Genomic DNA, 17,411 nt, shown 5'->3' with positions numbered 1-17,411 from the left:
TTGGAAAACATGAACAAAACCCGATGTTAGGCCTACAGCAGAATATGATGCACGGTCAAATTAACTATAATGCATCTAAGGGTCAATATTACTTAACTTATGATCCTATGTCAACTCCCAAGAACATGACCTGTGCATGCTTATTATTACAAACTACCGGAAAAATACTACACCCAATAGACCAATCACAAAAGCAATGTATCTGGTACTTTGGGATAATGAGTACATCATTCTGCGCTTGTGAAATGCATCCACGTTTTGCAACTCAGTACAGTCTAATTCTAGCTCCGGAGACAGGCGAATATCAAGACCCTCGAACAAAAGAACCATTACCAAAATACCTATTAGGCTAATCATAAAAAAAGTTAACATAAGAAGGATACGCACCAGATAAGTGGTATACGCCCGCCTCACTTCGAACAAGTACATAAAACATTTCCCATAGTCCACCAGTCTATGTAAAATATCCCCTAATAAATTTACAAAATAACGCAACAGTAAACCCACAGTTCCGCCTTCTTATTGTTACACAGTATTATTGTATACATCATAGTGTACCCCTACTTGAAGCCTAACCTCGAGATATCAACGTTACAAAATAATAAAATAAACCCACTCCGCACTCCCCAACCACCATCCTAGCTACGCCTATACAGGGTTCTAAAAAGAAACAAACATCTAACACAACCACGCAACGTTTCACCCACTACCATCACCCAAGAACCAAGAACCTTACACACGAACCGCGAATGCCGAAAACCGCGCAACCCGAGAACCGCTCTAGTTAACATTTTAATCCGTAGTGTTCTAATAAAGCCACAGAATTCCATGATTTTGGGCCACATAAGTCATCTAGTTAGCAGCTACCTTGGGTAGCATAATCAGCTTTGGGAGTTACTGCGTTCAGTTTTAGCAGGCTTAAATGTACTTAATATTGTCATTTTGAAAAACTATAAAAACAGTAACATTTTTGTAAAACCCTGTGTTTTCTTCAGTTAGTTCATGGATAATTTTTCTTATCCTGAAAGTACAGTCATATGTTCAGTAAACACTGCCACATTAGATTTAATTGTGAACAGCCCTGTATTTTTGAGAACCGGACTTGATATTCGCTGCTTTGAGGCTTCATTTTCCGTTAACAATTGTTAACAAATTTTGAGGGTGTAGCTTTGGTTCATAATTCTTGGTTATTTCTTCACTTCTTCTTGATTCATAACAGTTGTTATCTTAACTTGAAATGGGTAACAAAAATTAGTCGATTTGCAAGCTTTTAAAATTTTTATAAAATCTTGACTTCAAAGAGCCGTTTTTCCGTTAACTTTTTTGATGCCTTCGAAACAAACTGTTCAGCAAGCTTGTGCAAATATAAATAAAAGAGCTCATCCAATCTATTTATCAAAATGTAGTAAAGTAGATCCTCAAGTCACATGTTTTTAAATCGTGGAGATATATATCACCGTTTGAAAATGGGACCCAATAAAAACTTTCCGTTAACAATTGAAGCCTCCGAAACAAATGAAGCCTCCGAAACAACAATAAGATTAATTATCATCTATGCATATCTAAATTGGTGTGTTTCATAATGATATCTGCATTGTAATTATTACTTGATATGTGCAGAATGTCATAAATTAAAAAAAATTTTGACATTATGGTTAATATTTGAAAAATATACTGATACCCAAAAATGCCTGTTTCGGAGGCTTCACATGCAAAAAACACCATACTTAACAAATGGGTGAAAAAATTAACATGTGATAAATCTACAATATCTGCCGCATAGAATCATTGATTCAATACACACAAGAAAATAACAGCTTAGATGATCCCAACACTGTTGTTTTCAAAAAAACTACTTCTGCAATGTTTAACAATTGTTAACATGAAGCCTCCGAAACAAAAAAAATGACTTGCTGTGATAATTTAATTTTTGTCACAACTGAAATTAAATACTTAGAAGCAAAGCATGAAAATTGGTAATTGTGATATTTTTTACCTATTTTTTTATGTCAACTTGTAGTAGTTAGCCAAATATTTTACTTAATGATCACCTATGTTGTTAACTGAAGCCTCCGAAACACAAATCACTTGAATTGCCAATTCTAAAAAATAACTCCAATTTCTGTGAAACTTGGCTGGGAGGTTCCTTTCATCAAGTAGTATTTGTACATGAAGTTAGACATTCAAATTATTTTAGGAACCCAATTAAAACTTAAAAATATGTTTAAGGTTTGGAAATTTCCATTGTAAATGACACTTGATGTTAAAAATTATCAAAACTGTGATTACAAACATAGCAAAACATGGTATAAAATTTAACTTATATCTGTTGACTTACTTTGGAATGGGATTTCACATGTATTCCAGCTTTCATGTCATAATTTTCTGAGGTTATGTAAAATACATTTTTCTTAGATTTTAACCAAAATGTTATGGAAATGTCAAATTTTTATTAGAAATCAAAAGGTTTAAGCCTTGAAACATTATTTTACTGGAATTTAAGTTGCTTCTATGCATGATTTCAGTAAACAGAAACATATTTAAGTGGTTTGAAATTTTGACCCTAAAATCAAAAGTTACACCCTTTACTGTGAAAATGACCATATGCCTCTAAAGTTTTTTTGACACAAGAGACAAGAGGCAGACACTCTCAACAAAAACGTTATTTGGAGTGTGAACAACTATATTACTGATAAAGGCGTCTGTACGAGGGGGTATCCAAAAGTTTTTGACATCATCCAGAAGGAAAAGAGCTTTATTGATGAAATTTTGTCAGTGTAATCACTGGTCCTTATGTACATTATGGTCCAAAAATGGTCTCATAAGTATGTTTAATAATATAGGTGGCGCTATGATGGGCAATAGGCGCATAACCTTTTCATGATAAGATCCTCCACTTTTTTGAGTTTCTTCACTGTGGCTGCATCATCCGTTAATGATTGACGTCCACTTCTTGGCTCATCTGTAAGGGACATGCGGCCAGTTTGGAAATTCCTTTTACAAAAAGCAACAGTGCCAAATGATGGGCAATCATCACCGCAGATAGCTTTCATTTCATCATAGATTTTCTGAGCATTGTAGGCCTAACCCTCCAAATGCAGGAGCTTAATCAATCTGCATGCCTCAATTTTCACCATCTTACAGGTTATGCGCCTACTGCCCATCTAGCACCCCCTGTAAAGAAAGTAAAATACTTATGAGACCATTTTTGGACCATAATGTACATAAGGACCAGTGATTACACTGACAAAATTTCATCAATATAGCTCTTTTCCTTCTGGGTGATGTCAAAAACTTTTGGATACCCCCTCGTACAAACATGTATATTTGTAAGACCAATCTATTGCAATGTTTTTGAGAAGGGTATTGGCCTTTCATATCTTTCGTTAAAAAAACCTCGTTTAGAGGCATATATGCTTCTAGACGGAATTCTGCGGTACAATGCAATACAATACAACCAAGCATTTATATAGTGCCCTCCAAAGACCATAACGCTTTTCAAAAAATGTCCCTACTATTGGAAGAACTGAGACCAATCAATTGAAGGTATTTGCAGAGATCCATTTTCACCATTTACACACAAGAATAAGCCTACATGGAAATATAGGGGATGTTGTGATTTATTTTAAAACCAAATGGTGCCTGATTACAAGATATTCCTTATCAAAGGTGACTGATTGTCAAGGTCCAGAACAGTACATTTCATTTGCAGCCTGTTATATGGCCGGTTCGTTCTGTTTACTTGTGTAACATGGTACCATTTGATCCAAGTAGAAATGTGTGTACTTAATGGGCCCAGCATGTAATTTCGCTGCTGACGTGATCTGCCAATAGTTGGCAACAGTTTGAAGTCCCTCCCAGTTTTGCGAATGCTGGCAGCATTCGTATGCTACACCTAAAAGGAATCCTGCTTCCTTGTTTAGGTACATTGTAGGCCTCAATAATGTTAAGTGAAATTGTTTAATACTACAATTCCCAGCAGTCCAGCACCCACATATCATCACTTGAACTATTATTTTTCACCTCAAGTTTACCAATGACGTAAAAACTTCATTTGAATGAACACACACACCAACAGCTGTACGCGAACCGACATTTTGTATTTCAAAATACAATCACAATTGCGCATGGCGAGTTGGCTTCACTTCCCTGCTGTTACGCATATGCGGGCGTTCATCACAGAGAGTGTGCAGGCAATTGTCATGCCGCTGTTGGCAGCTGTGTTCATTCAAATGAAATTTTAACTATACATGCGATTTCGCTGATTGCAGTACTGAATTACGCGCACTTACACCTCATCTCACAGGGCGTCTATGTATGCATGTGAATAATGGCAGGTTGTCAACACTCTTGCCACTGACGTCACTACCAAGCTAGAAGCGGAATGAAATGTAATACAGTGTAATATTATAAGCAGTCATGTACATTTGTACATTTTGTATGCCTACTTACTGGCCTTCGCAGTTAGGATACCGCTCCTGGTAAATCTTGTTTTCAATACGAAATATTATGTTCATCAGTCTTTTGAGTAAAATGTGCTAGCGACTCCACTGCCCTGAGGGAAGATGAACCTGAAAGCTCTTCTAATACTAGTTAAGGAGCTCAGCTCTGCATACACCACACTCTCCAGTAATTTCATTATGAAGCCAACACCTAAGTGGTGTTACAGCAGCAGATGAACAGGAGTGGTTGCGATATCCATGATGAACTAATAATGGCTTAAGTACATCATTGACCTAATCAGCCTGAAAACCTTATGAGACGTTCTTGGTTTATATGGCCAGCTTAGAGGAATCCGACTTGATTATCGGCATGGACATAAGGAGAATTGCCTGTCGTCCTATCATGCTTGACCTTTTCAAAATTATCAAAAGTCCTTGTCTGTGATAACATGTAAACAAAATGGTGCATTTGTTTGTATACATATCTACACTAGGCTACGTAATATACGTAATGATCCATACAGAGTAACGTAAAGGTTATGATGCACATAGATGTCTGAACTGTGACGTTCTTTCCTGAATTTGGGAGGAACAACCACTGATTTGGGCACGCACAGGTCTAATCAATTGTCATTTCAATACAAAATGTTTTAATACCTGGCTAAAAGTATGTTTTGTGAATAGTTACATGCATGAAAATAGTGACTAAACTGTGTGCAAAATTATCTCTTACAGATGACTTAAATTTTACACTCAACTTTCACACAAACTGGCTGCATTTCATTTTCAAAAATTAATAGAATGTTTTTCTAGCATTTACTCGTGATTCTCTCAGGCAACAGACATGCCAAATTTAAGGTTAAATATTTCTAGTGTATAAACTACTGATTTTCACCCTATTTTTGGTGGTCTGTGAATGTCATGGTGAAATGGGTCTCAAAGTCAAAGCTTAGACCAATGAACAATAATAGAAATATCAATTACACCTGTATGATTTCCAACAATAGGAATCATTGTTACTTCTTGGGGCATATTATTTCTGTCACGTAGGTCAAATTTTAGGAACAGATTGCCTAATCATAATCATAGAATATGGTGCAATGCAATTCTTGTCAAAATATGCCAACCTGAACAGGCCAGAAAATTCAATATTTTTCTGCTTTACAAATCTTTTTGTTGAAAAGAGTCCCATTCACATTTACCTTATTGTCATGAAACGTTGTAATCTTACAAGTGAGTTTTGACTAAAAGCAAACTGTTAATTAAAGCAAATATGATTTAATTAATTTTTATGCAGTCGAATAACCTCACAGTTACTAGTTAGTTACATAGAAATATTCATACCGTATATCCTCGAATAGTAGCCCCCCCTTCAATTAAACCCTCCCCATCATTTTTTTTCAACTAAAATTTTTCAAATATGCTGATATTTCCATGCTATCTTGTGTAGTAAGCTTACCAAGGTGCACACACGATTGCTATCATCGGTAGTTAGCGAAAGTCTGATCGTAAACCCAGAAGTGAACCGTTCCTAAGTTGATAGTTCGTCATTTCAGCGTGAATTTTAGCTTACCTTAGAATGATTTTAATGGGAATTATCATTCTAAAAAGTGACTTCTCTAATAAACGCCTCCCTTTTGGAAACTGCAAAAATACAGGCATCTATCCCATTTGCTTGACCACATTGATCACATGTATGATGTATTTTTAAAACAAAACATTTATAATTATATTGCCTGCACTATATCTACATGTATCATCAACACACAACCAACTTTCTCTTCTGCTGGTTGCTGCAGCTTATTGATTACGTACCTACCAAAAATTGGTCCACACCAATACACAGACAGTCTAAGTTATTTCCTTTACCACTTCTGTATCACTCAGCACCAAGGACATGCATTTCACTGCCACTAATATTCCAATTACAGATCAATTAGATTCTATCTTGTCCAGTTTATACAACTATTAACTCCAATTCTACATCAGAACAGGATACTAAACTTCCAAGACTCCCCGCTCTCCTGATTTTAATCCTAGACAGAAAGGTCAATATTTTCACCTTTATGTTCATAAAATAATAAACTACCAACATGGATTAGAACTATGTTTCCTTTACATTCAATCCTGTGGCAGGCAGTGTGTGAATGCATTTACACTATTCCTGTCTATGTATTGCAATAGTGGGGCGGCAAAACCTAACCGCTGTGTGAAATTTTCCGGCTCACGAACCCCATATAATTACAATCTCGTGTGTGCATAAAAGTGGTTTCAGCACTTGGGACTTAATAATAAACTCTCCCATATAAGATTCAACGAGTCTGTCATCGTCAACGTAGTTGCCCACTGCCAATATGTAATGTCACTGATATCACCAAATGCATGCACAGTCATTGTTTTGTTTTACCTGAAGAGCAGGTATACAGTGATCATGTTCAATGACAAACTGGTGTGTCTGTAAATTACTTTCTTTCTAAATCAGAAGCAACTTTATTTGAGAGTTCAGGTTTGGTGAGTTGACTGAGTTCAAATATCACTTTGGACCATGTACTCTAACATCACCATTAAGTTATAGGCCTACATACACACACCTTGTATGTGTCATGTAGAACATGATAGTGATAGTTACATACACCCATATTTTGATTTTAATTGCACACTACATTTCAAGATTTGAAAGAACAAAAAATTAAAAAAGATGTATTCGTTAACATTACAAAATCCTAAGAGGATGCTGCCTTACTATAAATATTTAGCTGATACCAATTCATGCCAATTATGTATTTTTTCAGAGAATAGCTTACGCGACTATTGCCAAATTGAATATCAGTACTTACACCATTCTGCACCTTCCTGCCAACATAAAACCACTTCAGATTTTCGCTGAGCATAATCCTTTTTCAATCAAATCAAGCCCTCCTCAAGTGGTTATCTTCAGATTGCATTCTTTCAAAACAATCCTCTTCAGAAAACCCAAATTCAGCTTTACAAATGCTATAGCTTTCAAGCCTCTTACAGCTGTTTTCCCCAAATCCTTTTTTTTACTACACATACAATCATACATGTATATACATTGTATTAGTATAGCCATATTTTCTGCCCTATTTTATTTAATTTGTGCCAAGATCCTTGTTTCGTAATATTACTATACTATATTACTAATAGGCAGTGCAGTGAGTTCTGCTCTGATCTGGAAGACCCAACTCAATATTGCAGCCCGCTTATAAAAACTTTACACTCACAATAAATGAACTCATATATTTCCCCATCAAGTAGTTTTACTTTTAATACTGGTACTTACCTTCAACTAAATGTCAAAACAATGAGAACAAAACTTTTGAAATATGTATTACCAGCTGCCTTCAGACAATTGAAAGTATTTCCTTGTGAATGTGAATATGCCATAAATGTCACATTTTTTTATCTCCAAATAAATATACATATGTAGCCGGTACAAGCACAGATAAGGTTCAAGTATAATATTCCTGCCCACAATTTGTGTGTAACCCGCTGATTACAGCACACACAATAACCAATGCACACTACACCTGCCTTGAACAATAGTACACCCATGTCCTAACAAAAATATCACCAAAACAACTTCATTTTTGCATCAAATTTAATTTCACCAATGCCATAATAATATATTTTGGTTTGTGAAATTAATTGTGTATCGGTACTTACAAGTTGCTAAATTTATAATGGAGAGCTAAAACTACTTCTTGAAAACTGACAGGCAGTATGATGTGGAACTTTTCACAAAATTTGTGAAAAAAATTATCAGCGAAAATAAAGCATGTAACCGTACCCTGCCTATCTGCAGTGGTTGTCCCACTGCACACCACCATTTTCTTGAGGCCATTTGATGTTTTACTTTCACACTTTTTCAATGTAAGGAAATAAAAGATTTCTTGCAAAAACAACTTGGAATATTGTGTTTGTTCACTCCTTGTATAAACCTCAAGGTCCTAGCCATGCTATTTTATGTTGGACCTGGGTGTAATACTCTTAACAACTACATGTAAATGATAAAATATCCGCACAAAAATTTGGAACAATTGTCCTGTGTGAATTGCCCAATGACATAGAAGCTATGTATTGTATGGTATTGTTTTTTGAAACACCCGACTTATAGACTAATATACAAATTCCACATAATCATGATAATCGTCATTTAGGGCATTCATAAGGAGAGTAGCTTTTTTAAATCATTTTGTATGATACAGTTTCAATGACAATTATTTGTTGTCTTGTCTGTCTGCAGTGCAAATAATTTGCGCACAGGCATGATGTATCAATAATGAGGTTACGTTTTCGGTGTGCAGTGGAGAACTGGAGGTGTATATAATATGCAGTAACTTTTAAGGCTTCACAGAAGTCACTGGTCTCAAATTGTTCATCATGTAAAAGTCTTTTTTAAATAAGGAATAGTTTGCACTATCTTTAATGCTTCATTAGTGGAGTAACACTGAAAAATAGATTGTGTATTCATGTAAACAGGGTTCTATTGGGTCAATGGCATTCTAGACAATTCCTTATTGACTTATTCACGACAAACAATTTCAGACCAGTTTTGTTAAAACTGAAAAGTCTAAAATTTACCGCATCCACTTCCACTGAGCAAAGAAAACTTTAAAACCTAGAACTTACATTGTGTGTTTGTGTTCAGCTAACTACAAACATATTGCAATAATTTCTTTCATGCAAGAAATTGGTACAGGTTGGTATTATCTGTATACGACGTGATGTGAACCTGATCAATCCAATCATACCAACACCGGTAATTGGGAAATTGAGATGCAGGCAAAATCAGTGAATAAAAATTCACAACCATAATTTATGTGGTAGGGCCTGGGGTATAAATTTCAGCAATTAGTGTGCTTGAATACTAGGTAAGTAGACGATGATCCAAATAGTTAAACTGACATGGCTCGAAAAAGTGGGGAATTTGGGAAGCTCCTTCCCAGGAAATGTTGGTGTTTGGACTAAGTGAAATTCTAGTATTTGGAGGGAAATTGTGTCTTTTTGTATATATATCAAAACATGCTATAATTGTGGGAAATTTAGCTTGCTTCCAGGGAAATTAACATTTTTTCAAGCCCTGGATACAAATTTGTTTTTAAATTGCTTCCTTTGGTCTTATTGGATATGGGTCATATCACATGATGTTAGCATGGTTAGTACATGAATGTATCTTGCTTATGGGCTTGATTCCTTGAAGATGACAAGTAGGAGGATGGAGAAGAGGAGGAGAAGGTCCAAGCACCAGTCATGTGAATGTAAAATTGGGGTAAATAATTCCCTTTGTATCATGCACTTCAGGGCATGGTCAATGTTAATATGTGACGTATCATGTCAAAAGGAGACACTTTTGGGCAGGTTACCAATTGTGAGGTTTTTATATATCTTAAATATACAGATATTTTGCTCTACAACGCCGTTTTCCCCAATGAAATCGGACATTCCTAAGCGAAGATATTGAGTTCGTAAGTTATGTTAGGCACCGGAGTTTCGCGCGATTTAAAACGGCAAAATGCGCTGGCCACTTTTCAAAATGCGCGAAAATGCGCCAAAAAATAGGTCAAAATGCGCTAAAATGCGTGATCCCATGTTATCAATGCAAAACACGAGAAAAACATCGGTAAAACCATGGCCTGTCAATCAATTACGAACGACTTCCGGTTCATTTCCAGTTTCTGGAAAAAACAAAAAATAAAGATGGCGACCATCACAAATCGTCGATCGAAATGTCGAAAGCAAGGGCAAATTTCCCCACATTATGCTTGGTTTAATGATCGTTATTTGTATTTTGATGTACATAAGTGAAGTTAGAACCAATATTGCGTGAATTTTCTTGTAAATGCTGCCGATTTGGGGCATAAAATCGTAAGTTTTAACTTTAAGCTTATCGATGGGTCAAAATCGTGAACATTCTCGATGGAACCCAAAATGCGCTTTGGACACCCAAATGCGCGAAAATGTGCGCTTTTGCGCGAACCGCGAAAAACTCCGGTGCCTAAGTTATGTATTATAAAATTGGAAATTGAGATATCGGCCTTTAAAAATATTATTGACAATGTTGAGAGTAGGAATTACCTTGAAAAATGTCTCAAAAAATACAAGATGCCAGTTATATTCTGGTCTGAAACTATCAGACAATATTTTTAACATTAATAACATCACAAATTCGCAACAAACTCAAATTGTGAAAAAACCACCCCTGGGCAGATTTTTGGCTGTTTCTCCATTTACGATCCTGCCCAAAAGTGTCTCCTTTTGACATGACACGTCACATATTTACAAAACAACATATTATTATGACACAATTACAATAATTCAAAATGCTGCATGATATAACATACATGTATGTTTCAGAGGCAGTCCCTAGTCAGCATAACACGTTGACAGCTTACCTGTAGAGAATCTGTATTATCAGTTACATGACGAGGCCTCCCAGACTCATTACTGGCCATGCTCTAGATCACTTCAATTAATTTGGATTATTTACACAGGTAGTATGGCGCTTTATTTCCAATGGACTATCCGAATCCAGGGTTCTTTCAAAGGCCCATTGGTAAATAATGGGTCTCTTTACTGTAGGAAATTTTCCAGGCATCAAAAGCTGGGTATCTGTCAGAGGAAGAAAATCAAAAGTGAAAAATATTTACAGTATTCATTCCATTTTTGGTGGGTGCATATTTTCCCTATTGTTTACAAAAATCTAAACTTAACTTGGTATCGCATTAATGTTACGAGTTCTGGTATGCTCTGTGATCACAAATGCATGCCCTAAGCATGATGTATGTGAAAAAATCCTGTATTTGACTCAAATAAGAAACCCCATTGTACTTTACAAAAGGGCAAAAAGTTGCAGACGATCAAGTACACACTTGTTGCCCTCGGTTAACATGTTTCACAAGTTGAAAAGTCACTGGGTAGGGTGGGCGTTAATGGAATGAACATTATACAATGTATAATTAAAGGTGTGTGAGTATGATGCAGTTGACAACATCATACAGGTCTCCCACTGAACTCTAGATCCAAATGCAGATTTTGTTATCAGATCTGGCCCAACCAAAATGTTTTGTTTAATTAGACAAAAAACAAAAAAGGGTTTAAAAAAGGGTACCAGTTATCCCCAGCGGAATTAGTATTGTTCTAAAAAAGATATCAAAACACTCAAAATTTGGGAATATGACTGGTGGATACAAAAATGTACAGTAAAAAACACATGAAAAAAATATGAAAAAATAGGGCCAACTACAATGTACCTTTAATAACAAAATGTTTTCATTATAGCATTACAAAACAAAAACAATAGGGCTGGTAGTCCCAAATATGAGACTTTTTTTTTCATTTTCAGCCTTTATTAAGTTCAAATGACCTCTGATCTCAAGTGTGTGCCTTACCAATACATAGATATACGGTACTCATAACATTTGCAGCTATGTACATATGTATGATTGAACAAAATTTGGTTGAAATAGGATTTCAAATGTTCATAATCATATGAGACCAAATTTTAACCAAAAGTCTTACATAATGCTATTTTACATGTTGACCTCAAATGTTGATCTCTGTATTATGACCATGAACACCACCAATACACGAAGGATCCCATACCATAGAGTAGCTATGACCCAAGTATGAGACCCAAATTTTAACCAAAAGCCTTAAATACCAGTAATTGATAGCGGAAACATGGACTGACGATCACACAACTCGGTGCACAGTTCCAATATCTGTGGTCAGTGCTTTATTTGGAAAGCTTCAGATCAATGGAAATCCCTTCAATGGGCTTTGCACATGCTTGCTCATGGTCCTGTATTTTGTTTCCCTGCCCTGTATTTTGTTTCCCTGCCCAACAGTTGTACATGTATTACGAAGTAGTGGGCCTGGCATACCTTTACAAACAGAGGGCCTCCTACCTCATTTGGTGTAACACTGATACTACACAAGGCTACATGCATAAGTACGGAAATAATGAGGACTTGGGTCACTGCACAAGAAACACCTATGGATAGTATTGCTTGATCAAAATTCACTACATGGTAGTGATATGGTTCCAATGTCAAAGTATGTTTGATACACCCAGCAGCAATTTGGAAACATGTGGGATCCCACCTGCACTGGAGCTAATTTAGCTCTTCTTATAGAATAATTTAGAATATAACAGGACAGAAATTGCTCTAAAAGAATTACTTTTTAGTTACAAAAGGAAGAATGAAGTGTAATAAACAACAGCGTATGGAAAGCTTGAGTACAATCTTATAACATGAAATTGGTTACGGTAACTTACCATACTGGTACCTCTTTTTTTTCAAATCTGATTTTTTGGCATATTTGTAATGTTTACACCCGGGGTTTACACATATTATGTCCCAACTTGCACCTAAATGGAATCAGCCAAATTTACTTGAGAAGTCTAGCCATAAATATTGACAATAGTAGAAATCAATGAAGCATGACATTGTGTAAATTAATGAGTAAACACAGCTGATCATGATGGGCGTTCACATCAAAAATGTTGTTAAAAATTGTACTTCAACTTAATTTTAGAATGTTCAGAATAGGCAACTTTTGCTCTACAATACAGTTGACTCATCCAAAGAACTATCATCCAAATTTAAAGAATATTTTCAACGGCAATGCTGATCAAGAGGAAGATACCGAAAAACGATAGCTCTTCGGACTCACTCCAGCCTCGAATGACATGTGCAAACCTGTTTGCAAAGACCTTTCGCACTGCCAGAAAGGCATGAAAAATTATGAATTCTGGTTCTGATTGGCTTATTGAATCATGTCATCAATACTCATCATCACATAAAAAGTCAGAAGCACATCATTCGCCGAACAATCTGCATAGCATCATGTGACACAGGCGTGAACTAGTTCTTAAATTATGTGATCGGTCAGCCAGTGTGAAAGGTCTTTATTGCAAAATAGTTGTGTGTAAAGTTGGCAATTTGCAATTCACCGAATATCAGTCTCCGGCAGTAGACTAAGCCTTACTCAAAAACTCTAGCTTCAAATTTGCACACTACGCATATGATGTTGGAGAGTAGAGCCCTCCATTGCTATCGTTTTTCGGTCGATCATCGTTGACATTTTTTCAACGGATGTTATTTTCTGTTAATTTTGAAATTTGGATGAAATTTATTTTGATGAGCCTGCAATGAATGCATTGTCAATCAGTGTACAAATTAAGTGGTGATCTGACACCCAGATTTGCCGACGGATAACCAGAAATTCACTGCAGGTTATCTGTCGGACAGACGGACACCCACACTTTTTTCACCTTCATGCAGTCACATTGCTTTCCAGTTCTGTCTAGCCTTCGTACTCCTCAAACTCAAAGCTTTGAAGTTTCAAACCACCACATCCCCACATAATTAGTTAGGGCTTGAGTGTGCGCTGTGTGGCCTTCTTTCAGTCCAAACTAGTACTGTGGCTTTGTGGGCGCAATAGCGGCGCCTGTGATGGTGATGAGGCTTTGACATTTATATCTAGCCAAAAACTTAATCTTATGACACTGGATTTTGTATTGATTTGTGTCTTTTCTTTTATTTTGAGTACTTATTACTTTAGTAGAACTTTATGGTATTTTATTAAATCCCAATTTTGGTGGATATATACGGATTACCAAAAACTCTGGCGGATGACCTGGTCATCCGCCGGATAACCTGGTCATCCGCCGGATAACCTGATTTTTTTCTTAATTTGTACACTGTTGTCAATGATGGCTGCAGAAAAAATGCAGAATTTGAAAGCAGACATGATTGACCCATCATTTTTAAGTTAAATAGTCACCTTTTTAAATGATTTCCATGTGAAATATCCTACTTGGAAATGTTGTGCTTCCCTAACCCAAGGCTCAAACCCTCATCGATCGTATTTTCCTGGCTGACGGGTGACAGCGTAACTCCTTAACCATCAGATGATCTGACCCACCCATACCCATGATGCACCTTTCCCGGTAGCTCGTTCACGTAGCGGTTCTGTTGCCCTACTGACAGGCCTACATGTTAAAAACGTAGATTACATGGCCAATCGGAGTGTTATCGCAGAGCACCTCGGACTGCTTTCCCGGGGGTCATAGTGCGTCATACAACTTACGAGTGACAGCTGCATTACACGACCAGTCTTCAGTGATTTTGACTCAATTTCAAATGCAATAACATGAATGTGGTCAAGATGCCTGTGAGTGTGATGCTTATCATGCTATACATCATAATACGTGCATGGGCAAGTAAATTTGGCCGAATTGGTCAAGCTGGGAGATTCAGCGCTTGTTGATCGAAAGACAGCTTAGCAAGGTCTTAGCCAGCCATGCGTCCACCCGTCTTTAAGACGGCCTAATCTAATTTTAGACGGGTGGATTTAATGGATTTTACAGATGTGATAGCTCTAAAACAGATGATTTTAAGGTTATTATGAACTTGAGACTAATTCAGAGTGACATGTAAAGGCCAAATCATGACATATTTGACCCTAGTGACCCTTCCATTGGGTATAGACAAGTTGTTTTATATTTGAGGGTCAAATTTTGGTATCTGCTTGGACGGGTGGTTTCTGATTTCTGGCTAAGACTCTGCAGCTTAGGCTAATAGCAATTGGCACTCCATTCGTGGTGGTTGTTGTTGTGGACCAAATATTGAAATAATAATAAAGTATAAAACATGTAGGCCTATGTCCGGCACATAGACAGGGTGATTCTTTGTTGGATTGTTTGATACTATTACGTGACCTCTTCTCATAATTTATTACTTTCTTTTTCTCACAAGTCTGAAACAGAGCGCTGTATGATGGGCTGACGAGTCCGAGTCTACCGTCAATGCGAACTTGGATGTAAGCTTAAGCTTTATATCATGTATGTACATTGTCATTGACGCAAATTCAAGTAGAAAACTTGGAAGTATGACTATATCTCCTTAAATTTGCCTATTTTGCAAACTAAAACAATTTAAATACTTTATTAATAAATAGTAAATACGATATGAGAGTAGGCCTATGTGAATTAATTTAGATGCCAAGACAAACTGATATCGTAAAAGCCTCACCGGCGCTTGCAAAAGTTATAAATGAACGCTGTACAATGGTTTATACTCCATCCCCCATGTACTCGTCACATGTGTAGGCCATGGTGGTCGGGTCAAGTACATGATGTAGGCCTATTCATGCTATTCATGTATTTGCATGCTTGTCGTGGGTCGACCTACATGTAGCTAAAAATCCTGGGCGTCTGCGGGCCGAATATGGCAACCCAAAATTTACGGTCGACCTGGGAGAAACCGATTTATGATAAATTAGGTGGTCTATCGTGTGCGATACGCTATTTTGGGTCGACCTGGGATTTTTTTCTCCCCGCTTGACCCAAAACGCGTAAATTTGTGGCTTGACTTGGAGCAAGCTAAAGCTTTTAAAAATTCATTGACATTGTCTGATTGTAATTGTATGTCTGTCTCATCTGATCATTTATGACATGCATGAATTCAATCATGTAGTACTGCAACTGCATACGTACGTGTTGGGTTTATAAGGCCAAGTAAAAAATAAAACATGTTTCACGTCCGGTTTTCAAAAAAAGGAGGAGGAGGGGCTTTTTATTTTCTATTTTTATCGCAAAATTGGTGTAAATACCCATACTTAAAGCTGTTTTAGCGTATACAATAAATGCCTGCAAAAAGGAGGAGGCCCTTTTTTATTTGTTGTTCTGAGAGTTACACCCCCTCCAATGATCACAAAAACTTCCTAAAATGTTTCTTGTATCTTAACAAGGCTATAGAAAGCATTCCAACTTCCTAGACATATTTTTTGAAAAGTTATGACTGAATTTCAAAAAATAAAAATATATTTGAGAAAACCTCAAAAGAGGAAGCGGGAGGGGACGTGAAACATGTTTATTTTTTTATTTTGCCTAATATTTAAATTAATGTCAGCTAGTAATGATCATGCAAATAAGAACTTACATGCTTAAGAAACCAAGCCCATATACATCGAGAACCCACAAACTTCAACATTGAGTTGACATTCATTGACGTTGACCCCGGTCGATCGGTCAACTCTCTGCATTACCATGATTACATGCACAGCATCGTATTGAAACCAATGCAACGTACCGTAATTCCGTATACCAATGCATGGATATCCGGTGATGTTGAGGAACTTTATTAAAATATTGACCAAAATTGCACCGTGGAATTCAGACTTACCGAAACACGTCTATCCATATCTTTACCACAGCTGTATTCACTGTGCTTTTCAGATGATTGATTCCTTGAAATTAAAATGTCATTATGCCCGTTTACCATAATTTTAGTACAAATATTTGTTGATGTTTACGATACCATCATCAGCCGGGCGTTATGAACGCCATTCATTATTGATTGGTAGACAACAAAAGCCGGTACTAACCTACTCTCTGATTGGCTAATTTCTTGAAGCAAAAGTACACCGAGTGGGTTTATAACGGTGCCTATCAATGGTCAAATGTGTTAATTAATTGATTACCCAAATCAATGATACGTTTTACTATAGAGAAGATGCAATTTTATCTCGGATGGACGATAGGCCTACTATCAGTTAAAATGAAAATTAATGATAAAAATACAAGAGTGGTCAAAAAAATACTGGGGGGGGGGGCAACTTGGACTTGCCGTATAAAACGCTTTGGTGAGGGGCCATCCCCCCGGGGCCATCCCTTCCCGGCAACTTGTTGGACTTTTACCCCTAAAAGTAAATAGCACTCTTGGAGTTGTTGTAAATTATCTATAGCATTGACCAAGAGGAATACCGGCGGGAAATTGAAAATGTGACACTCCTGATGATCAAAAGCCTTCTTGAAGTCGATTAGTGATGGTTAGTGGAAGTTGATAGCTCTGGAAGGTTTTGACCATGGTTAATAGTTTTGGATTTATATGTCTCTCCACGGACCAACCCGGGTAAGCAAACAAACAAACAACCCTTCTT

General features: G+C 36.7%; 1 protein-coding gene across 1 annotated transcript in view; it reads right to left on the bottom strand.

Annotated features, from left to right (window-relative positions):
- Positions 1 to 16,814, bottom strand: part of LOC140150361 (rho GTPase-activating protein 21-like) — a 120,606-nt gene extending 103,792 nt beyond the window's left edge. The window contains 1 exon segment of the mRNA XM_072172372.1: positions 16,655 to 16,814. Within this exon segment, the coding sequence (XP_072028473.1) occupies positions 16,655 to 16,672 (18 nt within the window). The 5' untranslated portion in view covers positions 16,673 to 16,814.
- Between the last annotated feature and the right edge of the window lie 597 nt (positions 16,815 to 17,411).

Source organism: Amphiura filiformis, chromosome 4, assembly GCF_039555335.1.
Source record: "Amphiura filiformis chromosome 4, Afil_fr2py, whole genome shotgun sequence".
NCBI classification, from domain to species: Eukaryota; Metazoa; Echinodermata; class Ophiuroidea; order Amphilepidida; family Amphiuridae; genus Amphiura; species Amphiura filiformis.
This window is presented reverse-complemented; position numbering and strand designations above follow the sequence as displayed.